This window comes from Oryctolagus cuniculus, chromosome 1 (genome assembly GCF_964237555.1).
Source record: "Oryctolagus cuniculus chromosome 1, mOryCun1.1, whole genome shotgun sequence".
Taxonomy (NCBI): Eukaryota; Metazoa; Chordata; class Mammalia; order Lagomorpha; family Leporidae; genus Oryctolagus; species Oryctolagus cuniculus.
The window spans coordinates 99213613-99239886 of NC_091432.1; the positions used below are offsets into that span (position 1 = coordinate 99213613).

Below are 26274 nucleotides of genomic sequence, written 5' to 3' on the forward strand. Positions count from 1 at the left end.
CAAAAGCAGCAGAAGATTGCCCAAGTGTTTGGGTCCCTGTCACCCATGTGAGAGATCTGGATGAAACTCCTGGCTTCCATCTGGTCCAGCCCTGGCCATTGCAGCCATTCGGGGAGCAACCTAGCAGATGGAAATCTCTCTCTCTCGCTCTGTCTCTCCCTCTGATTTTCAAATAAATAAATCTTTATTTTATAAAAGTTACAACATTCCCTAAACAACTTTCCTGGACTATGTTTCCCCATCTTACCCAGGGGGGAAAATCACCCCCACCCTGTGTGAAACTATCTAAGTACTATACCCATATCTGCAACTCTAAGTATTTGGCATTTATGTAACCACAGTTGTTCACATATCTTGACTGCCTCTCTGATACTGTTGAGTCCTTTGAAGGCACATACTATGTCATAATTACTTTTAAACCATCAGACCTAGGGAATATAAGAAGCATTCAGTAAATATAGGATATTATAATAAATTTATCAAATTCATATCACGTAAGTTCCAAGAAACACATGCAAAACTAACATCCTCTCTTTTCTTTTTACTTCATTCTTTGTCACACCAATCTAGATATGCTTTTACAAATCGGAGTAAGTAAAAGAAATAGTATATTTCTCAAACTCTCAGTATTCAAGGATCACTTAGGGAAAATATGTGCACAAAGAACAATAATTTGAGGGAGGGGTAATTTTGTTCTAAAGGTTCATCAAAATTTCAGAATAAAATTAACCTAGTATCAGTATTAGTAACATAATAATGAGAGGACATTTCAATTTTATGGGCTATATGTGAACCAAGATGATGTGTCACTTTATGTTGTTTCTCTGAAGCTGCCAAACTCCTTGTGGTCTATAAAAAGACCAAGAGAACCATCAATATTGTAAGGATAGTATGTTGAAAAATTCTGATCTCGGGGCCAGCGCAGCAGGTTAAAGCCCTAGCCTGAAGCACCAGCATCCAATATGGGTACCAGTTCTAGTTCTGGCTGCTCCTCTTCCAATCCAGCTCTCTGCTATGGCCTGGGAAAGCAGTAGAAGATGGCCCAAGTCCTTGGGCCCTTGCACCCACACGGGAGACCCAGAAGCAGCTCCTGGCTCCTGACCTCAGATTGGCACAGCTCTGGCCGTTGTGGCCATCTGGGGAGTGAACCAGCAGATGGAAGACCTCTCTGTTTCTACCTCTGTCTATAACTATTTCAAACTAATAAACTAAATCTTAAAAAAAAAAAAAAAATGAAAAATTTTGATCTGAGTCATATACAAAGAATGCCTAAATTTCTCTGTCACTCATAATCTATAGTCACAATTCCTTTTCTTTTAATATTATCACCCAAAGCAAACTCATCTATTTAAATGAGCAAACTGGATCCCTTACTTACCTGTACTAACCTCAAGGATCTTCAATTGTTCCATTTATTATTATTTTGTAAGTTTAGCATATTCTAAAATTGATATTGATTCTTTTCCATTAAAATACAAACATATTCAAGTATAGATACTTTTTCTTATTTTTATTTTGACAGACAGAGTTAGACAGAGAGAGAGAGACAGAGAGAAAGGTCTTCCTCACGTTTGTTCACCCCCCAAATGGCTGCTTCGGCCAGCGCACTGCGCCGATCCGAAGCCAGAAGCCAGGTGCTTCCTCCTGGTCTCCCATGCGGGTGCAGGGGCCCAAGCACTTGGGCCATCCTCCACTGCCTTCCCGGGCCACAGCAGAGAGCTGGACTGGAAGAGGAGCAACCGGGACTAGAACCCGGCACCCATATGGGATGCGGTGCCACAGGCGAAGGATTAACCAAGTAGCCACAGTGCCAGCCCCTGAAGTACAGATATTTAAAAGAGAAACAGAGAAGAGATGAGGGAGACATTTGATTAAATCCATATCTCTCACGTGTTCTATCTCTATCATTACATAACCCATAACCACATTTAGTCTACTGAAATCTGGTTCTATATTCTAGATTATATTACCAAAAAGTTCTACTGCTATCCCTCAAAGGGCTCACCTTTGTCATTTTACTTTACACTTCCCTTAAAAAAAATCCTCTTTCCCTCATTTCTCAGGATTCAAGCTTGGAATTCAACCAAACAAAGGCAACAAAGATATTCTAAAACCTAGCAAAGCCCACAAGTGCTAAGATAACTAGATGTCAAAGGAAGCTTAATAGAAGCAACTTATACCGTTTTGAAACAGAATATTCCACACAAATCGAGTATTTTCTCACAGGAATTAAACTGTTCATTAATAGATAGAAGGAGAGAAGGACACGTGACATGATATGTAAGAATTCTAAATATTTCTTACGCCAGTGCAGCAAAGATGTTATTCTGAAGCAAAAAGCAAGAAAGAGATTGCTTCTCTACTCTCTAAGTATTTATGATGAGGAGCAGATGCTTTGAAAGAAACAGCATCGGGGCTGGCGCCATGGCGCAGTAGGTTAAATCTCCGCCTGCAGCGCCGGCATCCCATACGGGCATCAGTTCTAGTCCCAGCTGCTCCTCTTCCATTCCAGCTCACTGCTACGGCCTGGGAAAGCAGAAGATGGCCCAAATGCTTGGGCCCCTGCACCCATATGGGAGATCGGGAAGAGGCACCTGGCTCCTGGATGTGGATCGGTGCAGCTCCAGCCGTTGTGGCCATTTGGAGGGTGAACCAACGGAAGGAAGATCTCTCTCTCTGTCTCTCCCTCTCACTGTCTGTAACTCTACCTCTCAAATAAATAAAATCAAAAAAAAAAAAAACAAAAAAAAAAACACCAGCATCATGGCATCTGCAACTATCCTATATACAAAAGAAGAAATATAAGCATTTTGGATTACTGCTAAATTTTAGAAGTCACCTTTAAAACTGATTCCTAAAAAGTGAATCTTATTTACCCATTAAAATGTACTCTCTTTAAAATACATACACAGGGCTGCCACCACGGCTCACTAGGCTAATCCTCCGCCTTGCGGCGCCGGCACACCGGGTTCTAGTCCCAGTCGGGGCGCCGGATTCTGTCCCGGTTGCCCCTCTTCCAGGCCAGCTCTCTGCTGTGGCCAGGGAGTGCAGTGGAGGATGGCCCAAGTGCTTGGGCCCTGCACCTCATGGGAGACCAGGATAAGTACCTGGCTCCTGCCATCGGATCAGCGCGGTGCACCAGCCGCAGCGCACCGGCCGCGGCAGCCATTGGAGGGTGAACCAACAGCAAAAGGAAGACCTTTCTCTCTCTGTCTCTCTCTCACTGTCCACTCTGCCTGTCAAAAAATAAAAAAATTAAAAAAAAATACACACACACACCATTGGCTAAACCTGTCTGAGGAAAAAGTTATTAAAAGTGCTCCAGTCCAATGACATCTCAGAAAACTTTAGTATACTGAAAGTATTCTTCTAGCAGTGCTCATAGATTTCTCCTTAATTACTCTCTTCTTGCCACTTATTCTCATATTTTCTCTCCTGCCTAAGAATCTCCTGACTACACTCAACATCTAGAAAACCTGGAATCCTCATCTTTCCTTCACTGGTAAACTCTGCAAGGAATAACACCTAAAGGCTAAAAAATAGTACATGAGTTAGGTTTCTGATATTAAATTTATAAAATTAAAATTAAGAACATCACATTAATTTTTGCTTAAATACTACACTGTTTCCACTTCTGAAAGTACTTAGCTAATGTATTTCCCAACAGAACAAAAATGCATGCAAACACATTTTCATTCTAAGAATAGTAAGTCTAAAGTTTGAGGCTGACACCTATGACACTGAGATCCCATATCAGAGCACTGGTTTGAGTCCCAGCTGCTCCACTTCTGATCCAGCTCCCTGCTAATACACCTGAGAAAGCTTAGTTAGTATGACTCAAGAGTGCTTTGGCTCCTCCTACCCATGTGAAAAACCCAGATTGAAGTTCCAGGCTCCTGGCTTCAGCCTGGCCCATTCCTAGCCATTGCAGCCATTTATGGGATTAACCAGTAGATGGGAGATCTCCCCTTCTCTCTCTTCCTCTCTGTTACTCCACCTTTCAAATAAAGTAAACCTTTTTTTAAAAAAAAAAAAAAGTAAGCTTAAAATTCTTGATCACATGGACCACTGCTGATGGCTAGTCTTCTGCTATTTATGAAAACCAGAGTCTAAAAAGAAAAAAACTGATCAACTTGAACACATTAAAGAAAAATGACAGAAAAAAAATACAAAGGATGAAAAAACCACACTGTGTGACAAACATATACAGCTCATGAAAATTAAAAAGAAAAACTCAGAAAACAGAAAAACATATGACTAATTAACAAAAAAGAAATAAAAATAAAGAACACATTACAAATATTGCCAACTTAGGATGGACAACAGCCTGACAGTTAGGATACCACTTGGGGGCTAGCCCTATGGCATAGAAGGCTAAGCCTCCACCTGTGGTGCCGGCATACCACATGGGTGCCGGTTCATGTCCTGGCTGCTGCTCTTCTGATCCAGCTCTCTGCTTATGCCAGTGAAGATGGCACAAGTGCTTGGGTCCCCACAACCATGTGGGAGACCTGGAAGAAGTTCCTGGCTTCGGATAGGCTCAGCTACAGCCGTTGTGGCCACTTGGGAAGTGAACCAATAGATGGATGACCTCTCTGTCTCTCCCTCTGTGTGTATGTGTAACAGTGCTTCTCACATAAATAAATAAATATTAAAAAAAAAAAAGATACTGCTTGGAATGCCCACATTCCACAACATCATTTTAGAGTGCCTGGGTTCAAGTCCCAGTTCCACTCACAATTCCAGCTTCCTGCTAATCAGTAGGCACCCTGAGAGGCAACAAGTGCTGGCTCAATTACTTGGGTCCCTGCCACCCATGTGAGATACTCAGATTGAGTTTCAAATTCCCAACTTTGGCCTGGTCCAGCCCTATTATGAATATCTGAGGAATAAACCAGCGTAATGGAGACCTCTCTCTATCATTATCTCTGTCTCTCTCTCTTTCAAATAAGTAAATTAAATAACATCAAGAACACCCATAAAGAAATTAAAATCAATAAAAGACTTTGTTTCTCAACTAGGCACGTAACAAAAATTAAAAAGAAGTTCAAAATACTATTGGTAAAGACGCTGGAGGAAACCCATTTTCACCTATGACTATGTGACTGCTTAATACAACAAGATACATAAAAAGCAAAATGGGGGGTAAGAGGTCATTGGTTAAGATGTTGCTTGGAATGCCCACATCCTATATTGTAGTGCCTGAGTCCAAGTACTCACTTAGCTTCCAATCCTGCTTCCTGCTAATGCACGCCCTCAGAGCAGCAGTGATGGCTCAAGCAACTGCCACCACAAGGAAGACCCTGCTGGAATCTAGCACTGGCACTGCAGACATTTGAGAGGTGAGCCAGCAGATAAAGATATCTGTGTGTGTGGGTGTGTACCTTTCAAAGAAAAGTTCAAAAAAATTTAAAAATTTTAAACTGCATATAACTCTTTCACCTGACAATTCTACTCTTTGAAAGTTATTTTAAATAACTAATTAGTATATTTAAATAGTACAAAAAATGGCACATGTAAAACTTCACTACAGCATTGTTAAGAGCAATAAACTTAAAAAAAAAACTCAAAGTCCATGAATAGGAGCCTGGTGAAATATATTGAGCTATATATAAGATTTACAATGCAACATTAGAAGAGCTTTTAAAGAAAAGGGTAGATACAGCTATATGGGTTATGTGAAAAGATTTTTAAGAGACACTGATTGGAAAAAAACAAAGTTCAGACTAGTACTTGCAATATGAAGCTATTCAACTTAAATATTTAAGTTCATATATTTATAAGTTATCTATATAAAAGTTTATAGACATTAAATATATATTGCACATATTTAAATGTACTAAAAATCCAAAAGGACACAGTTAACATTGTTAATCTGGTTAGTGTGATTAGGATTGGAAGTGAAAAGAAGACTTTTCTTTAATAGTCTCATTTATAAAGACATTATTTATATAATTACTTATATAATCAGTATCTTTAAAAATAATAAATAGTAAGAAAGATAAACAAATATAAGTAAAATATAAATAAAACCAATTCAACTAATTTCTCCAATTACCATTCATATCAGACCAAGATATTTAACAGCTGTTACAACTGCTCCATAATCTGGTGGAGAGACGGAACTATGGATGGTAATTTTATAATAAACTCTTAAGTTTCTTCCTGTCCTCACTGAAAATGCCTTCCTTCTTGCAGCTTATATGTCCTTCTTCAACTCTTATGCCTCTGATTCATCAACTTTTTTCATATTCCATCAAAATAACTTTTACAAAGGATAAAAATTTTTCCATAATTAGTATATAAAAGAAAAGGCCTCTTTTTGTTTTCAAAGCCAATCCATGGTTTTCCTTTTAACTTTATTTGAACAGATAATGCTAAATGGTTATCAGATGACAGGAAGTTTAAACCTAAGCTCTGCAAGTAACTATAATATCATTAATAGCCACAAGAAGAACTAACATTTTTGCATTATTCACATAATAATAAGATACTATACTAACTTGTTCATATAAATATTAACTCATGCAACACCCCATTAAATAGACTGTATTCACACCTTGCTTTAAGATAAGGAAACTAAAGCACACCAAGATCAGGTGTCAACTTCTTGTTAAAGATCACAGGCCCAGGAAATGATTATTGTTACCAACAAAGTTGACAGATAACATAAAATACACTTGGTTAAATCTGAATTGGGGATTAAAAAAAATTACCATAAGTATGTTCAAATAATAAAAGGAGCATACCTGGCAACTCTTACTCATAACATTGTGTGAGTCATAACCTCAGTTCCCTGAGTTTCTGCATCCACAAAATGCAATAGTGAGATTGTGATTTCTTTCACTTTTAAAATCAGTTCTTGGATTTTTTTCTAGTTATAAAATCATTGGTTCTAAAACTCCCTAGAAATAGTACTTAAAAAAAAAAAAAGACCAACATATTCCCATGGTAATGTTCTAACAATGCTTCGCAAAATCATTGTGGGTAATTTTTTTTTTTTTTTGAAAGAGTGACAGAGAGAGAGGGAAAGACAGAGAGAGATTTTCCATCCACTGTTTCATTCTCCCAAAGGCCCATAACAGCCAGTACTGGGCCAGACTGGGCTTCTCATAAGTGGGGAAGGAGTCACAGACTTTCTCTAATCCCTACCATGTTCATTTAGTCAATACAACTGGATTTCTCCTTCAGCTTCCAAGGACGAAAAGTCTTGACTTAAACTAGAGTCCATTTAATTGGAGCTCCATCATTCAGTCCAGCCTTTGTCAGTGCCTCCTATAATATAGGTAAGGCTACCACATGCAGTGCCAGCACCCCATATGGGCACCAGTTCAAGTCCAGGTTGCTCCACTTCCAATTCAGCTCCCTGCTAATGTGCCTGAGAAAGCAGCAGAAGATGGCCCAAGTTCTTGGGCTCCTGTACCCACATGGGAGACCCAGATAAAGCTGCTGGCTCCTGGCTTCAGCCTGGCCCAGTCCTGACAATCCAGCCATTCTGGGAATGAACAATTTCTCTCTCTCTCTCTCTCTGCCTCTCTATAATTCCTTCAAATAAATAAATACATTTACAAAAAATAATAAAGTTACACACTGTGCTTCAGATGGAGTCCTTAACAAAAACAATTTACTAAATTCATGATCCCAAACCACAATATTTGCCTGAATTACTACCACTGGTTTCTGTTTTTTCCTAATACTTCATTTTACATGTCTCACTCATATGGCAATACTTTTCACATATTATAATGTCCACTAAAGTATAGTTTGTCATTATTCTTTGGACATTTTTCTTTATTCCCATCTCCAATAAGACTCGCCCTTGGCTTAATCAAAATTTGCCAGATCTGATTCTACTCAATCTGGGTTTCCTTATCTTCTGACAAAGCCCTGTGTAAAACAGTAAGTGCTACCTGTTTGCCTTATCATTACACATACAACCATGATTCTACCTATATTTACTTTTAAAACTCTACCATTACCTTTAAATTTTATCAATTGTCCAAAGTGGATTATTTCTTCCTATGTAAAACAACAACATAACTCATGCTTTCCTCTATAGGATTTCTGGCATATGCTTGTCATTTCGTATCTGGACTGTGGTAGCATATCTTCCTTCACTTTCCCAGATCTCCTGTAGACATATGGTATTTACATTTACAATTAAACTTAACAATGAGCTAATTTTCTTAGAAAGTAATATGGCATTAGCAACAAAATCTACTAAAATATTTCCTGCACACATCCTTTTAAAAGTCTAGCTTGTTCTGCCTTTTAAACTGGAAAAAAGCAACAAAATCTGAGCAAATATAGCAGCTGAATTTTTTTCAGCTCCTGGTAAAATAAAATTGTGAAATGAAATACAATTCATAAAAACTACTGTACTGCCAAGTCTTTATATCTTATCTCTCCCATCAATTTCAAGAAATTGGAGAGTAATAAACAGTTAATAAAATAACGTATTCTAAATATACAGGTCAGTTCTTTGACTCCTCAGAGTGTTAAAACTCATTTACCAGTTTTAAAAACAAATGATAAAATACCCAGCAAATGTAGACTTTGTGTCTTGCAGATATTCTCTTTTCGGAGGGTCATCTTGCAAACTTTCAGGGTGTGATTTTTCTTTCACGTCTTCTGAAATGTGTCCACAGTCAATGCTGCTGATTTCTGAAAGCTTTTGATCTGAATGTTTCTTGCCTCCTTCACTTCCATCAGATCCACTCAATGATGTTAAAATTTTCTCACTGTTTTCGATAGGTTTTCGAAAACCACAACGCAAAGAACCCTCAGCTGCCCATGATGTAGATGAATGAGATGGTTCCAAATTTCTGCTCTTGCTGTGAAATGACAAGTCTTCATCATCAGAAGGTCTTAAGAATTTGGGTCTCAAATTCCCAGAAGAAAACTCTCGATTTTGCCTTGGAACAGAATCTCTCCTATATGTTTCTAAAGATTCAGATCTCTTATCTTTTTCATCCCCAATAAATTTATCTTTACTGCTACAATTTGCAATATCTGTTGCATTGTATCTATCCTTTGAACTTTTACTGTATTTTACAAAGTCTGATTTTCTACTTTCTTGATTATTTTGTGTTATATCTGAATATGCTGGTTTCCTCCACCGTTCTCTTCTATAATCTTCTTTTTTGGATGCAATTTTTTCAGCTTCTTCTAATTTCGACTGAAATATTTCCATTGACTATAAAGGAAAAAAAATTAAATAACGTATCTAAAATTAAGAAAGGCTCAGTGACTTGCCCCAACATACCACTGTGTTTATCACTTCCAAGTGACAGAATGAAAAAAAAGTTTTCAGGTTGGGGGGAAAGACCCAGACAATCATCTTGCACATCTTTGACAGGCAGAGAGACAGCTACGGAGAAAGAGAAAGAGCTCCCATCTGCTGGTTCACTCCCCAAATGTTTGCAACCACAGGGCCTTGGCTGGGCCGCCTAGGGCCAAATCCAGGAGATAGGAACTCAATTCCAGGTCTCCCACATGAGCGGCAGGAACTCCATTACTGGAGTCATCAATACCACTTCCTGGAGTCTATATCAGCAGAAAAGTAGAGTCAGGAGCCAGAGCCAGGTATTAAATCCAGGTACACTGATGTAGCATCACTGATGTAGCATGCAGGAATCTTTTTTTTTTTTTTTTTTTTTGACAGGCAGAGTGGACAGTGAGAGAGAGAGAGACAGAGAGAAAGGTCTTCCTTTTGCCATTGGTTCACCCTCCAATGGCCGCCGCGGCCGGTGCGCTGTGGCCGGCGCACCACGCTGATCTGAAGGCAGGAGCCAGGTGCTTCTCCTGGTCTCCCATGGGGTACAGGGCCCAAGCAATTGGGCCATCCTCCACTGCACTCCCGGGACATAGCAGAGTGCCCCTGAAAGAGGGGCAACCGAGACAGAATCCGGCTCCCCAACCGGGACTAGAACCTGGTGTGCCGGCGCCGCTAGGCTGAGGATTAGCCTATTCAGCCACGGCACCGGCCATGCAGGAATCAACCATTAGGCCAATGCCCACCCCTAAAATGAAAACTTTGAAAACAGATAGCCCCATAGACCAAAGGCCCTGCTCTAATACAAAAATAGAAATCAGAGAACATTAAAGATATAAACTTAAAAATAATAATAAATAGGAGCAGGTTTATGACACTGCAGTTAATATACCACTTGAGATGCCTACAATCCTATATCAAAGTCCCAGCTTCACTTCTGATTCCAACTTCTTGCCAATGAGCACCAGGTGAGAGAATGGGGGATGACTCAAGCAGTTTGGTCTCCAACTCACATGGGAGACCCAGAATTGAGTGTTGTCAACACTTAGGGAATTAACCAGCTCATGAAGATCTCTCTATGCCTGTCTCTTTCCTTGCCTCTGCCTTTCATATAAATAAAAATAAATAAATGAAAAAAATTTTAATTAGTTTCTACTGGTAGTGGAATTCAAAAGGACTATATTGTTAAAACACACAATAAAAGAGATTCATAAACACACAAACATACATAAAATGCTCCTATGAGAAAACAGAGGGACCATTGTTGTGGCATAGCAGGTAAAGCTTCTGCCTGCAACACTGGCATCCCATATGGGCACCAGTTCAAGTCCTGGCTGCTCCACTTCAGATCCAATCCTCCTGATTGCTTGGGAAAAGCAGTGGAGAATGGCCCAAGTCTCTGGGCCCTTGCCTCCCATGTGAGACACCCACAAGAAGGTCTTGGCTCCTGCCTTCAGCCGGGCCCAGCCCCACCCATTATGACTACTTGGGAGATGAACCAGCGATAGAAGATCTCTCTGTCTCTTGTCTGACTCTGCATTTCAAATAAAATAAAAATAAAATCTTTAAAAAAAAAAAGGAGAAAACAGAATCATTCAAAAACAAGGACTAATTAATGAAAAACTGTACCCCAAAAAATGCTCAGATACACTTATTACAATAGAAAGTGTTGAAAACCAAATTGGCCTAGAAATTCTCTATACTTTAGGAAAAGATGAAAAATAGATATAAATTCTAAGAAAAAAGATATATGGACAATTGATTTTAGTGAATTTAATATGCATGCACTAGTAATTTCAGAAGGAAGAAGCAAAACTAGAAGGGTCTATTCAGAGTAGCCATGAGTGGGAAAAGAGGTTTGGAAAGATTTATACATAAAACCCTAGTTTCTGAATTTCAAAACTCAAGAAAAAAATCCTTCACAAATACTAGATCATGGAAAGGTGTGCCTAAGTGTGAGCAAGCATACAAACGAGGGTACACATATTAACTGCAAAGGAATGAAAGTAAAACTGCTACCACGTTTTTATCTATAATATAATACTTAAATGGTCAATGAGATAAAGATAAAATTTTTAAAAATATTATTAGGCTATAATTCTCCATAAATATTTAAATTCACAGTCAAACTAACCTTCCTTGATATACACAACAGAAAAAAAATCTTCAAAAATGCAAAGAATCAAAAGACATACCACTTCACTTACTACTTCTAAACTTTAAAAAAACAGTGTTCAAGAGACAGGCATCTAGCCTAGCCGTTAACACGCCAATGTCCTACATCAGGGAGCCTAGGTTTGATTCCAGCTCCAGCCCCTAATTCCAGCTTCCTTTGAATGCAGACCCTGGAAGGCAGCAGTGATGGCTCTAGTAACTGGGTTCCAGCCACCTGCAAGGGAGACCTGTACTGAGTTCCCAGCTCCCAGCTTTAGACCCAGCCACTGCTGGCATTTGAGGAGTGAACAAGTGGGTGGGGGCACTCACTCTGGCTTGCTCACTGCTTCTCAAATAAATAATTTTTTTAAAAAACTAAAGAACTACCAAAAAAATTTTTGAATAAATACAATTTTAAAGTTATTTGATGCTTAAACCAAACTTTACATTACTTAGGGCAAAGAAAAAAAAAGAGACATACTATAATCCAAATGGCAAATGTAATGGTCAAGTATGAATAACTTGCTCTTATAATTGTGAAGTTTCATGCAGTTGTCAAAGAAATGACACATTGTTCACAGAGAACACTAAAGACAGTTAACAGGGACTGAGATAAGGAAACGTAGGTAAAGAGTACAAAGCTTCAGTTGTAAAAGATAAATAAGCCTAAAATCTAATTTACAGCATGAACACAATATAGAAATCTACTGAAAGAACAGATTTTAGATACCTTTACTATACAAACACAAAAGAAGAACTGTGCAATGTCAGATACATACACTAATTTGCCTGACTACAATATTACTATTAACCATGATAAATACCTTAAAAATATACAGAAGTATCAGTTTATATACTTGAAATATATAATACAAAAAAACATGAAAATAAAATTTTTTTAAAAAAACAGCAACTTTTCAGGGCTGGAGCTATGGCGTAGCGGTAAAGCCACTGCCACAGTGCCGCCATCCCATATGGGACATTAAAGATAAACTCAAAAAATAAAACTGAACAAGTGCTCAAAGTAAACATAAGTATATTTTTTATAGCTTTTGAGGTAGAGAAGGCTTGTCAAGAAATTTTACCAAAGCATTAAGTCAAGAAAGAAAAATGAGGGATTTTACTAGGCAAAAAAATTTAAAACTAGCCATAGCAAATATCAACAAAGTAAAAAATAAAGTATGAAAATAAGGGGGAAAAAATTCTGAGCAGATTCAATAAACAATCTTAAGTAAATCAATATCCCAAAAGAAAAATGGGCAAATAATATCAATAACAAATTCATTAAAAAATATAAATAACTAAAACAAATGTGAAACAATACTTTCAAAAAATTTTTAAAGATGTATTAATTCATTTTGAAAGTTAGAGTTAAGGGGCTGGGGAGGGATGGCAGGAGAGATATTCCATTTGCTGGTTTATTGCCTAGATGGCTGCCAAGGACAGTGCTGGCCAGGCCAAAGTAAGGAGCCAGAGGCTTTATCCAGGTCTCCCACGTGGGTAGGAGGGACCCAAACACTTGGGCCACCTTCTACTATTATTCCTAGGCCATTATCAAGGAAATGGATCAGAAATGGAGCAGCTGGGACATGAATTGGCACCCATATGGAACCTTTAAACAAATGTATCAAAACAAAAGCAAAAAAAAAAGTTTACTAATCAGAACAGGATAGTCTACGAAGAATGCTAATATTACTGTTGAAAATTCATGATAAAAGAAATTTTTTTTTTTGACAGGCAGAGTGGACAGTGAGAGAGAGAGACAGAGAGAAAGGTCTTCCTTTGCCGATTTTAATAAGCATAATTTGTTCAAATCCTGCTCTAGAGAAATTTGGCATTATTTAGCTCACTTTCTTTTTTTCTTTTTTTTGGACAGGCAGAGTTAGTGAGAGAGAGACAGAGAGAAAGGTCTTCCTTCCATTGGTTCACTCCGTAAATGGCCACTACAGCCAGTGCTGAGCTGATCCAAAGCCAAGAGCCAGGTGCTTCCTCCTGGTCTCCCATGCAGGTGCAGGGCCCAAGCACTTGGGCCATCCTCCACTGCCCTCCCGGCCATAGCAGAGAGCTGGACAGGAAGAGGAGTAACCATGACAGATTCCGGCGCCTCAACCAGGACTAGAACCTGGGTTGCCGGCGCTGCAGGCGGAGGATCAGCCAAGTGCTCACTTTCAATGCTCTATCTTGGAATGGATGCTTAGCCTAGCAGTTAAGACACCAGTTAGAATGCCTGCATCCCAACTAGAGTACCTGAGTTGAATACACAGCTCTAGCTCCCAACTCCAAATTCCTGCTAATGCAGACCCTGAGAGGCAACAGTTATGTTTCAAATGGTTGAGTTCCTGCCAACCACATGGGAGACCTTGATTTAGTTCTTAGCTCCCAGTTCAAGCTCTGGTCTAGCCTGGGCAATGAACCTGGTGTCTGTCTCTCTCTCTCTTTCACTCTCTCTCTTTCACTCTCTCAGAGCTCTCTCGTTCTCTTTCCCTCTCAAAAAAGGGAAAATAAAAAAAAAAAAGAAAGAAAGAAAACTGTTTTTTAATGTCAGAGGAGATGTCTAGCCAGCAGTTAGGATGTCCCCAATTCATTATTAGAATGCCTAGGTTCAAACCCATCTATGCTGATAACCTCCAGCTTCCTGCCAATGCAAACCCTAGGAGACAATGTTGAAGGTCCAAATAATTGATTTCCTGTCACTTACATGGAAGACCTGACTTGACTTCTTAAATCCAAGCTCCAACTCCAGTCACAGACTACCATGGGCATTTGGGGAGAGAAATAGGAGACAGTAGATATCACTCTCAAATTTAAAAAAGAAAAAAAAAGTCTTTATCTTTTAAACTAGCAATTTAATTCTCGGTAACTTATCTTAAGAAAATAGCAAAGAGGAGCTCCAAGATAGAAAGTAGGGAGGGAGCTTAGTGCTCTAGTCTATAAGAAGATGGTTTTAAAAAAAAGTGGGAGAGAGTGCAGTCTCAGGGAACAGTTAGGGAGAAAACAGCAGAGGAAACTCAATGCAAATTAGAGGGACATGGTGGACCTACATGGAGGGCATGGACGCTCAAGGCTCCGGCAGCCATGTGCCTACATACCAGCATTGGAAAGTGAAGTAAGACCAGACAGAAGCAACCCAAGCCATTGGTGCTAAAGCTGCAGTTAGAGCCTAGAGGGAACCCAGCTTGGAGTCCCAGGGGGACAGTGTACCTACCAAACCAGAGGAGAAAAAAAAAAAAGCAGGGACAAGTTTCTTTCTCCCTGATCACTTTAACAGCATCCTGTAACAAGCCCATAAAGCATAGAGCAGGAGCAATTTTAGACATATGTAACAGCTGTGCTAGCTCGTGTCCACACCCAGCAACCAGCAGAGTGGAAACTCCTGACTCGTGGGGAGAACTAACAGGGGGCTGGGAACTTGTGACTGTGGAAAGTTTCTATGCTGGTACTGTGGAAAAAAAACTGAGGCTGTGTGGGAGGACTCACGGTGTGGCTGGGACTTTGGGCAGTCACTGTAGGAAACTCCATACGCTCAAGACTTCCTGGTTACCTGGTAAAGGGCGTTGCTTGGGAATCTGAATTAACAATTCCTCACTGAGGATAATGAAATTATGACTGGATAATGAAATTATGAGATATATACACTATGGAATACAACAAAGCAGTGAAAACAAAAATGAAATCCAGTCATTTGCAACAAAATGAATGAATCTGGAAAACACCATACTTAGTGAAGTAAGCCAGTCCCAAAGGGACAATTATGATATGTTCTCCCTGATCTGTGAGAACTAATAGAGAACCTAAAACAAAATCTGTAGAGATGAAATTGACACTTCGAGAAGGAATGACTTGACCCTTGTCTTGCCTATCAAGAAAGAGATTCATTTTTTTGTTTTTTTGTTTGTTTGTTTTTTGTTTTCCACATACTATTTGTTAAACTCTTAACAGTTAATATGTGTATAAATTCAACTGAAAATACATCTCAGCAAAAAATAAGAGTGGGGGGGCCCGGCACTATGGCATAGCAGGTTAAACCACCACCTGCAATGTCGGCAACCCACATGGGCACTGGTTAGAGATCCGGCTGCTCCACTTCCCATGCAGCTCTCTGTTATGGCCTGGGAAAGCAACAGAAGATGGCCAAGTCCTTGGGTCCCTGCACCCCTGTGGAAGACCTGGAAGAAGCTCCTGGCTCCTGGCTTCAGATCAGCACAGCTCCGACCATTGCAGGCAACTGGGGAGTGAACCAGCAGATGAAAGACCTCCTTCTCTCTCTTTCTTTCTCTCTCTTTATCTCTCTCTGCCCCTCCTTCTCTCTGTTACTCTTTTAAGTAATACATAAATCTTAAAAAAAAAAAAATAAAGTAAGGGCGGGAATAAGAGGGAGGAGGAAGCTTGTAACTGTAAAGCTGTATAGTTCTGCATACGTTCCTATGGACTACTTTTAAAGGTAGAGTTTAAAAACTTGTCATGGGACTCTAAATCTCATTAAGCTTGGTGGTAAAAAAATGCCATATTAATTGTTAAAGTGATCATATTAAGCATTAAAGTGAACATATAGATAAGATTAAGTGTTAAAGTGATCAATAAATAGGATCAAGTGCCTGGTAATGATAACAGATAGAATTAAAAAGGAGATAATGTTCTGACATGGGGAGCAGTCTACACAGCAGACTTATAGAATGACAGTCATTTTAAGTGACACTCTGACATCAGAATCAGCCCTTAAGGCTTCCTGGTCTGGCTGAAAAGCTTGTGAGAGCATTTCAGGCATGGAATGCCAAGACACTGTGGAAAAAAAATGTTCTACATGAAGGATGTCTGTGAGACCCCAGCAGAAAGAAGTGGCCATTAAAGAAGAATGTACTTTTCTCTAGAGAGTGAAAAGAACTTTCACTTTGCTTACGGCCTTCTCCAAATACTGACAGTTTGTGGACTCAAAAGGCTTCCATAGCCTAGGCAGCTCATGTCAAGAGCCTCAGGTGGTCATTGACGTCGTACATAAGAGTGTTAATTTTTAAATTAGCCACAGGAGTCACTGTGCACTAACTCCCCACAAAGGACCTCTGTCTTCAATGAGTTGTATTATGAGAGTTTATGTAAAAGTAGTTCTCAGTGTGTGTGTGTGTGTGTAAATTGCTGAAATCTTTACTTAGTACAGAGTTGGTCTTCTGTGTACAAAGTTAACTGAAAATGAATCTTAATGGAGAATGGGACTGGGAAAAGGAGAGGGAGGAGGATGAGGCATGGGAGTGTGGGTAGGAGGGTAGGTATGGTGGGAAAAATAACTATACTCCTAAAGTGGTAGTTATGAAAATCTATTCCTTAAAAAATAAATTTAAAAAAAAGAAAAGAACCATGTAAATATACAAAATGCCCTGACAAAAACAGCACAGTGCTATTAGACGGGGGGAGGGAAGTGGTAAGAGGGAAGTCAATTAATTATTGACATCCAACTATTTCTATATTAGTAAGCAAAATAAATGGAAAAATACATATTAAAATGTTATCAGAGATTCTCTTTAAGATACAGGATGATCCTCCGCTCTTCTCCTTTTAGACTTTTCTACATTTTTGAAATCTTACGACTTTCTGCAAACAGCTTTCCTTTGGAAATCAAGAGGAAAAAACACAATAACTACTGAAATAAAAAGATTATCTACACATGAATGGAGAAGCTGATGCTAAAATATCACATACTACTACATGCATTCATTGCTTCAAGATTATATACACACTCAAAATAACAAGAAAAACAAAACATTAAAAAAACCCTACTGGAAATGTCAAAACTTGAAAATATACAAAATTCTGGAATACACCAAAATTTCAACAGAGTTGCCTCCAGAGGTATATACTATGGAGGCTGCCTAACAATCTATTTAAACTTTCTCACAATAATAGAATGCTATTTCCAAATTAAACAAATACATATTTAAGTTTTAGATACTTTTATTTTACATTCATTACATCAGTAAAAATATGCTATATTAAGTTTACAAAATAGTGCAAAGCAGGAAATTAATTCAGCAGCATAAGAATCTGAAATTTAATATCATTTCAATTGAAAAATGCTTTGGAGTACAAAACAAAGTTAAAGCCACTTAATTTTTCATGTAACTCCAAAAATAGTATATATCTCCTTAATACAGATACTCACCCCATATCTTTCAGCTACAATGTCCTCCAGATTTTTATTTTGTTTCTCAGCCTGTTCCTTCATTCTCTGGTAAGATTTCCTTAGCCAGCTTAATCCACCATCTTCTACTCCTGAAACTAAATTCCAATAATAAATGCTAGTTAGTTACATTATAATGTGGCTATCGTAGAATATTTATTTTATGATGACTTCTAAAAATATAAAATTAAATGTTTTCCTTAAACAAAAATCACAAGCACATGCAAAATCCAACATATATATGAGTGCCTATAAATGTAAGGTATAGAGATTTGCCCTATTAAGGAAAAGATAAAAATATTGTCAAGAAAAGTGAGTCTAAGAGGATGAGGAGAAATGATTAAGATAATTAAAATAAATAGAATATGTGAGAAATACTATATCAAGATATAAAACATTACAGAAAATGAGAAAAGTTAGGAATTACTTCTAACTGGGAAGTCAGGGAAAATTCCACATACCAAGCTCAAGAAAATTACCCAGATTAAAATAGAATAAAGATACATGTATCAAGAGGGAAAAGGTACCTCAGATGCAGTACAAACAATAAAGGAGCTGTAGAAGAGAATGCTGAAATATATATTTTATATATATATATATATATACTTTAACTGTGATCACTATTAAGATTTAAATACCTTTAATACTTTATTAAGCTGTTTGTATTTCTTTCTGTACATGCTATACTTCATGTGTAAAATGGAAATCTAATCAATTGTTCGAATGAAAATTCTGTTCCTTAAATTCTTTGTCCCAAAATAAGATGGATTTAAGATCACTCCAGCTTTAAAATTAACAAAAATGCACACACAGGCCCCCAATGGACATGCAGATGAACATCCATAAAAGAATAATCATTCAAAATAATTCCAGCCTGGAAGTAACCCAGGAAATGCCCACTCTAGGAAAAAGGGATACACAGATGGTGATTCATCTGTAAAATACACTACAGCAAGGACAATGTACTGTGGATGAATCCCAAAATGTGTACAACAGCCAGAAGCAAGGATATAACAGATTTTTAGTGCTAAAAATCAGAATAATTGTTACCCTTCTGGTAAGATAGTGACTACAAAGTCCAGAAAGCTATTTCTCAGAAGACACGCTGATACAGAAATAAAATAAAATAAGTATCAGAAGATTAAGATTTTGCTCTTGTTGCTACTACTAAATAGCTGCAAGATGTGAAGCAAGTCATTGACTTCTTTGGACTTTTATTTCATCTCTACACTAAGGCAGCTAGAAATAACTACCTTTGAAAGTCCTTCCAAGTCAAAGACTAACAGAAAGCCAAAAAAATAAAGAATGGAAAAACTCAACAGGAAGAGTAAAATCATCAAAACAACAAAATATATAACAAGAAGTTCTACTAAGCACATGGTAAGAAACAGTCTTCTACTGAAGAATCTAGAGTAACTAACCCTGGACTGTCCTCTGATAATACAGGTAGTAAAAGTCTAGATCACAAAATTAGCCCTATGTAGTACTGGGTCACTGAGCTAACGTATTGCTTTTGCACTTTTAGGTTTCTACAAATAAGATTTCAAAAAGAAATTTGAATAACTACAGTTCCTATTATATAACCCAGCAGAGATATCTCTGTCTATGCTAAAAGGCCAAAGAGAAATTATAATTCTCAGTAACTTTAGTAAAGCTGCTCAATAAAAATTATAAAAAAGCCTTTAAAGAGGCTCTAGGGACATATACACATAAAATATAAAAGAATTTAACAAACAGCCAAAAATATGAAGTATATGTAAGAAGCAGGAAAATATTCTACTAAAAACTAAAATAAAAATATGTTATATTTCATAATACTACCTGAATTAAAATTAAACTTTCCTTTAAATTTCAAAACAACACCTAATGAGTATACAAACACTCTTTAAAAATATCTTATGTAAGCTTATATACCACTTAAGTATTTTGTCTCCATCTGCTGGAAAATAACAGCATTCTCTTAAGATCAATACAAATTTTGTGAATGCAGGCAAAGTAGGAATGTATTTGCAGATACGAACCTACATCTTTAATGTTTACACGTTACTTTTTCTCTTTTAAAAAAGTTATTTATTTATTTGAAAGGCAGAGAGTCACAGAGAGGCAGAGAGAGAGAGAAAGGTGTCCATCCACTGGTTCACTCCCCAAATGGCCACAATGGCCAGAGCTGGGCCGATTGAAGCCAGGAGCCAAGAGCTTCTTCATGGTTTCCCATGTGGGTGCAGGGGCCCAAGGACTTCGACCATCTTCTACTGCTTTCCCAGGCCTTAGCAGAGATCTGGATCAGAAGTGGAACAGCTGGGACTCGAAATGGCACCCATATGAGATGCCAGCACTGCAGGTGGTGGCTTTACCCAGTATACCACAGCACCAGCCCCTACAGATTATTTTCATAAAATTTCACAGAATTAATACTTTTCACATTACGTTACAGAATGTAATACAATGAATGCTTTTCCACATACTCACAAAATCACACTTAGTGTTATCCATTTAAAACAGAAACTCAGGAGCTGGCATTGTAGCATACTGAGTAAAGCCACTGCCTGCAAGGCCACCATCCCATGTGGTTCATGTTTTGGGTGCTCTACTTCTAATCCAGCTACCTGGCCTGAGAATGCAGCAGAAGATGGCCCACAAACTTGGGCCCCTGCCACTCACGTGAGAGAGCCAAAAGAAGCTCTTGGCTCTTGACTTCACCCTGGCCCAGTCCCAGTCTTTGCAACCATCAGAGTCTTTGCAGCCTCTTTCAGAGGATGAAGATTCTCTCTCTCTCTGCCTCTCTGTCTCTCCTTCTCTGACTGTAATTCTTTCAAATTAATAAATAAATCTTTAAATAAATAAATAAATCAGAAACAAGTGTTAACATTCTCAATTATAAAAATATGTATTTAATCAACCTGCTCCCAAATATCCCAAATATATCACAATTAAAATAATCTTTCTAAGTACCAACAATTTAAATAAGGCTTCCAAAGACTGCAAATATTTTATCAATGCTTTGTCATATGTAAACTCAGGTCATTCTCCTACGAATATCAGGGTACAAGAAATGCCTCTGTGTCTGCAGTCAAAATTTAGAGATACCTTTAGTAACCGATGACACACCACAGTCTTCTGGTGGAAGGCCTGTTCCACCATCCTTCCAGTATGGATTCAATTCTCTTTCCAGGAGTTTGGACTAGAACAAAACATTTTCAGAAGTCAAAATTGTAAAATAAACCCAATAACAAAAAAATTTATGAATAATGAATCTGAGACCCAGCTGACAACAGCAACCTCAGAAAAATCATTTTAGAACTCCAGACACTTTTCTGTACTCGCAGGAAATAATATCTAAATTCACATTCATTATTTTTACTAAATGCCTACATGTCTCAGAATTGTGACAGAAGTAGAAGATGTAACATCAACAACCCTGTATCAACCCTTGCTAATGCAAGGGAAATAATAAAAAAAAAAAAACTGATATCTGAAGATAGAAATAGAAAAAGCTAGAGCAGTGCAAAGAATTCAAACCTCTCTCACAATGAAAGATCAAAGACTTCCTCCTAGTAGAAGTAATATGTGCAATCTTAGACCCAATGAGAAATTAGCTAAATTTTTTTTTTGGCAGGTTAGTGGACAGAGAAGGTATAAGGATGCTCCAGAAAGAATGAAGCCTCAGACAAAGAGAAAGCAAAGCACTTTCAGGGAACCGAAAGTAATTCAGATTGGCTATCACTTCAAGTCTAAGGTGTGACAAGAGAGTAGGTTTGTAAATAATCAGGGATGAGGCCAAATGAGCCATTCTAAACTGCTGTTGGGGTTAATATGCTGTCAGCAATGATGACTCATGTATCCACAAACTGACAAAACAAAAAGAACATTCAAAGTACGAAAGATAGGCTAAAGTAGGAGCCAGAGTTGTGATGTAGTGGGTAAAGCCATTCCTCTCCCTCTTCTCTCTCTCTCTCAAATAAATAAAAAGACAAGTGATCTTCTCTTTTTTCAGCAAACTCAAAACAAAAATTATGTCACTTATGTCTTACTGACACAACTGAACAAAACTAGAAACCAATAACAAAAGAAACTATAGAAATTTAGGAATTATACAAAGTGAAAAATACGCTTTTGAATATAATGAAGCATTAAAGAAATCAAAAGGAAAATTTAAATATTCCTTGAAACAAACAAAAATAAAAAAACAGCATTCCAAATCCTATGACATATACAAAAGTAGCACCAAGAGAGAAGATTTTAGCAATAAGTGCCCACACAAGAAAAATGTGAAGATTTCAAATAAATGACCTGACGATGAACCTCAAAGATCCAGAAAAGCAAAAACAAACTAAAGTTAGGAGAGGACAGAGAGATGGATGGATAGATTAGCACAAAAATAAATTAAATAGAGTCAAAAAATCAACAAATCAATGAAAGAAAGAATTGGCCTTTTGAAAAAATAAAATTAAGAAACATCTAGCAAAACTAACAAAAAACACACAGAAGAGAGAGAGAGAGAGAGGAACTCAGATGTATAAAATCAAGCTGAAAGATGAGATATTAAGAGTGAGCATCTGATCTACCAGTAAAGACATCAGTTAGGACACCGGGATCCCATATTAGAGCTTGTGGGTTCACTCCAGCTCCTGATTCCAGCTTCCTGCTAATGCAAAATTCTGGGAAGAGCAGTGATGACTCCAGTGTTTGGGTTCATGATACCCAAATGAGAGATCTGAACTCGGAGAGATCTGGATCAAGACAGACTTGCATAAGTTTATTAGTTCCCAGCTGACAGACCACTGGCCATTACATGCACTTTGGGAGTGGGCCAGCAGTTGGGATCTTTCTTTTCCTCTCTTCCCCCACTTTCCTTTCAAATAAATAATAAAGGGAAAAAAAAGCTGGGATATTACTATTGGTACTTCAGAAAATACAAAGGATCATTAAGGACTACTATGAACCAGATATCAACAAATTGGAAAGCCTCTGAGAAATGGATGAATTTCTGAACACATACAACCTACCAATATTGAACCATGAAGACACTGAAAATATGAACAGATCAATAATGAATGAGACTGAATCACTGACAAAAAAGCAGACCAACAAAGAGAAGTCCAAAACAAGAAAGATTAGCTGCTGACTTTCTAACTTTTAAAATCCAAAACCAATTAGGTAAGAGAAAGAAATAAAAGTCGGGGCCGGCACCATGGCACAGCAGGTTAAAGCGCTGGCTTGAAGCGCCGGCATCCCATATGGGCACTGGTTCTAGTCCCGGCTGCTCCTCTTCCAATCCAGCTCTCTGCTATAGCCTAGGATAGCAGTGGAGGATGGCCCACGTTCTGGGGCCCCTGCACCCACATGGGAGACCTTGAAGAAGCTCCTGACTCCTGGCTTCAGATCGGTACAGCTCCAGCCATTGCGGCCATCTGGGGAGTGAACCAGCAGATGGAAGACCTCTCTCTCTGTCTCTCTCTCTGTAACTCTGTTTTTTCAAATAAATAAAAATCTTTAAAAAAAAAAAAAAAGAAAAAGAAATAAAAGCCATACAAGTAGGAAAGGAAGAAGTCAAATAATCCCTATTTGCTGGTGACATTAATCTACATATACAAAAACCTAGACTTCAAAAAAAGACTACTAAAATTGATAAAAAAAATTCATTAAAGTTTTGGGATACAAAATAAACACATGAAAATCAGCATTTCTATACACCAATAACAAACTTTCTGAGAGAGAAATTCTAAGAGTAATCACATTCACAACAGCTATAGAAATAAAATACATTTACAATGATGTAAATGACCTCTATAATGAAAATGACAGAACATTCAAGAAAGAAATTGAAGGAAACACACAAAAAATGGAAACACTTCTCACAGATTGAAAAAATTAGTATTGGGGCCAGCGTAGTAGCACAGCAGGTAAAGTCGCCACCTCCAATGCCATCATACCATATGGGAACCTGTTCAAGCTTTGGTTGCGTATTTCAGACTTCATAGTGAGCTTCAGGCACAATGCCATCCCAGGTTCTCCCAAGAGACCACACAGACTCTTCTTCCCACTCTGTTCATGAGGTCTCATGCTTCCAGGGCGACCCTGGACATCAGTAGGCAAATGTGCATTGATCTCAGTAGGCTCTGATCCCTACTTTTCCTGTCAAGGGACAGGGAGTGCTAGAAAGCCAGAAGCCAAGAGTTTCTTCTGGGTCTTCCACGTGGGTACAGGGGCCCAAGGACTTGGGCCATCTTCTACTTTTTTCCCAGGCCATAGCAGAGAGCTGGATTGGAAGTGGAGCGGCTGGGTCTCTAACTGGCACCCAAATGGGGGGCCAGCACTGCAGCCAGTGGTTTTACCCGCTATGCCACAATGCCAGCCCCTAAATAAATTTTTTTAAAAATGAGTATTATTAACATGTTCATACTACCAAGTATGTGTAAGTGTTTTACAGATTCAATGCAATCCCCATGAAAATACAATGACATTCACCATAGAACTAGGAAAAAACAACTGTAAAATTCATATGAAAGCGCAAAAGATGCTGAATAGTCAAAGAAATTCTGAACAAAAAGAACAAACCTGAAAGCATCACAATACCTGATTTCAAGATATATTACAAAGCTACCATAACAAAACAGTAAGGGACCTGTCACCCTACACAAAAAAATCAACTCAAAATGGGTAAAACATCTAATTGTACAACCTGAAACTATGAAACTACTATAAGAAAACATATATGAAACACATCAAGACATTGGTATAAGCAGTGACTTTTAGATAAGATCCCAAAAGCACAACACAAGCAAAAATAGACAAGTGAGATTATATCAAAGTAAGAAGCTTTTGCACAACAAAATGCAGAGTGAAAAGACAACTTACATGATAGGAGAAAATATCTGCAAACTACTCATCTGCTAAGGGATTAATATCCAGAATATACAAAGAATTTAAAAAAATACACAATTCTGTGCACTTACTCCTCATGTAGGATCTCTGTCCTTAATGTGATGTACATTGAGATTTAATGCTATAACAAGTACTCAAACAGTATATTTCACTTTGTGTTTCTATGGGGGTGCAAACTATTGAAATCTTTACTTAATGTATACTAAACTGATCTTCTGTAAAAAAAAAAAAAAAGAAAAGGAATTATCAATTCCCAACTTGACTCTCACTGGGATTAAACATGACAATAGGTCTGATCTGATTTCATCATCATTTAAAAAAAAAATCATCTATTATTTTTCACTTTATGTTTCTGTGTGGGAGCAAACTGTTGAAATCTTTACTTAATGTATGCTAAACTGATCTTCTGTAGATAAAGAGAATCGAAAATGAATTTTGATGTGAATGGAAGGGGAGAGGGAGTGGGAAAGGGGAGGGTTGCGGGTGGGAGGGACGTTATGGGGGGGAAGCCATTGTACTCCATAAGCTGTACTTTGGAAATTTATATTCATTAAATAAAAGTTAAAAAAAATACACAATCCAGTTAACAAATGGGCAAAGGACAGATACTTCTCAAAAAAGAAACATAAATGGGTTACAATATATGAAAAAATGTTCAATACCATTAGCCAACAAGGAAATATAAATCAAAACCACAATGAGTTACCATTTCACTCTAGTTAGAATAGCTATTATCAAACTAACAAATGCTGGTGAGGTTGTGGGAAAAGAGGAACTCTTATGCATTACTGGTAGGAATGCAAATTAGTACAAGCCATTATAGTCTACAGTATGGAGGCTCCTCAAGAAACCAAAAATGGATCTATCATGTAACTCAGCTATCCCACTTCTAGATATATACTTGAAGTACATGAAAAAAGCATATGAAAAAGAAAACCTACACTCTCATATTCACTGCAGTACTATTCCCAAAAGTCAAGTTATGAAATCAATGTATGCATTCATTGTTTAATGAGTGGATAAACAAAATGTGGCAAAATACAAAATGGAATACTATTTAGCCATAAGAAAGAATGAAACCTGACATCCGCAGCAAAATGGATGGAACTGGAAATCATTATATGTATATTAAATGAAATAAGCTATATACAGAACAACAAATATCACATGTTTTCTCCCATAGGTGGAAGTGAAAAAAATCAGTCTATCTGTACTTAGAATATCGAGTACTAGAGATTGGAAAGGTTAAGGGGAGAGGAGATAGAGGAAGGTTGGATAACAGGTACTAAAACAGAATTAACTAATTCAAACACTCCATAGCATAGTAGGGTGTGTGAATGTGTTCACAATAATAGACTTAACATCCTGTACAAAGAACTGGGAGATAGTGGGTGGTAGGTTCCAAATACGAACTAAAAATAAGAAAGGCTAGCTGCCTGGTTTAATTGGTTTATACTGTGTATATATGTTAAAATATTACAGAGTACCTCATAAAAATATATAAGTATTACATCTAAATCAAAAATTTTAAAACAAAAAAAAAAAATTTTCAGTGGTAGACATTTGGCTTAGCTGTTAAGACACTAGTTGAGATGCCTGCATCCTATAGTAGAGTACATGGGTTCCACACCCACATCTAGTTCCTGACTCCAACCTCCTGCTAATGCAGACTCTGGGATGTAGCGGTAATGGCTCAAGTAATTAGTTTCTGCCACACACATGGGAGACCTGAATGGAGCTCCTAGCTCCCAGCTGGGCCTATTCCTGCCCCTCTCTCCAAATATTGTGGGCA

At 37.9% G+C, this 26274-nt stretch overlaps 1 protein-coding gene across 3 annotated transcripts in view; it reads right to left on the reverse strand.

The window, feature by feature from the left end:
* The window catches only part of CWF19L2 (CWF19 like cell cycle control factor 2), a 220414-nt gene that overhangs the window by 174792 nt on the left and 19348 nt on the right, over positions 1-26274 (reverse strand). For all 3 annotated transcript variants that reach the window (XM_008261932.4, XM_008261926.4, XM_008261936.4), the window contains exons 6-8: positions 20685-20778; positions 17580-17695; positions 8541-9196 (exon numbers count right to left, since the gene is read on the reverse strand). In XM_008261932.4, coding sequence (XP_008260154.2) covers positions 8541-9196; positions 17580-17695; positions 20685-20778 — 866 coding nt within the window. The remainder of the gene's footprint in view (positions 1-8540; positions 9197-17579; positions 17696-20684; positions 20779-26274) is intronic.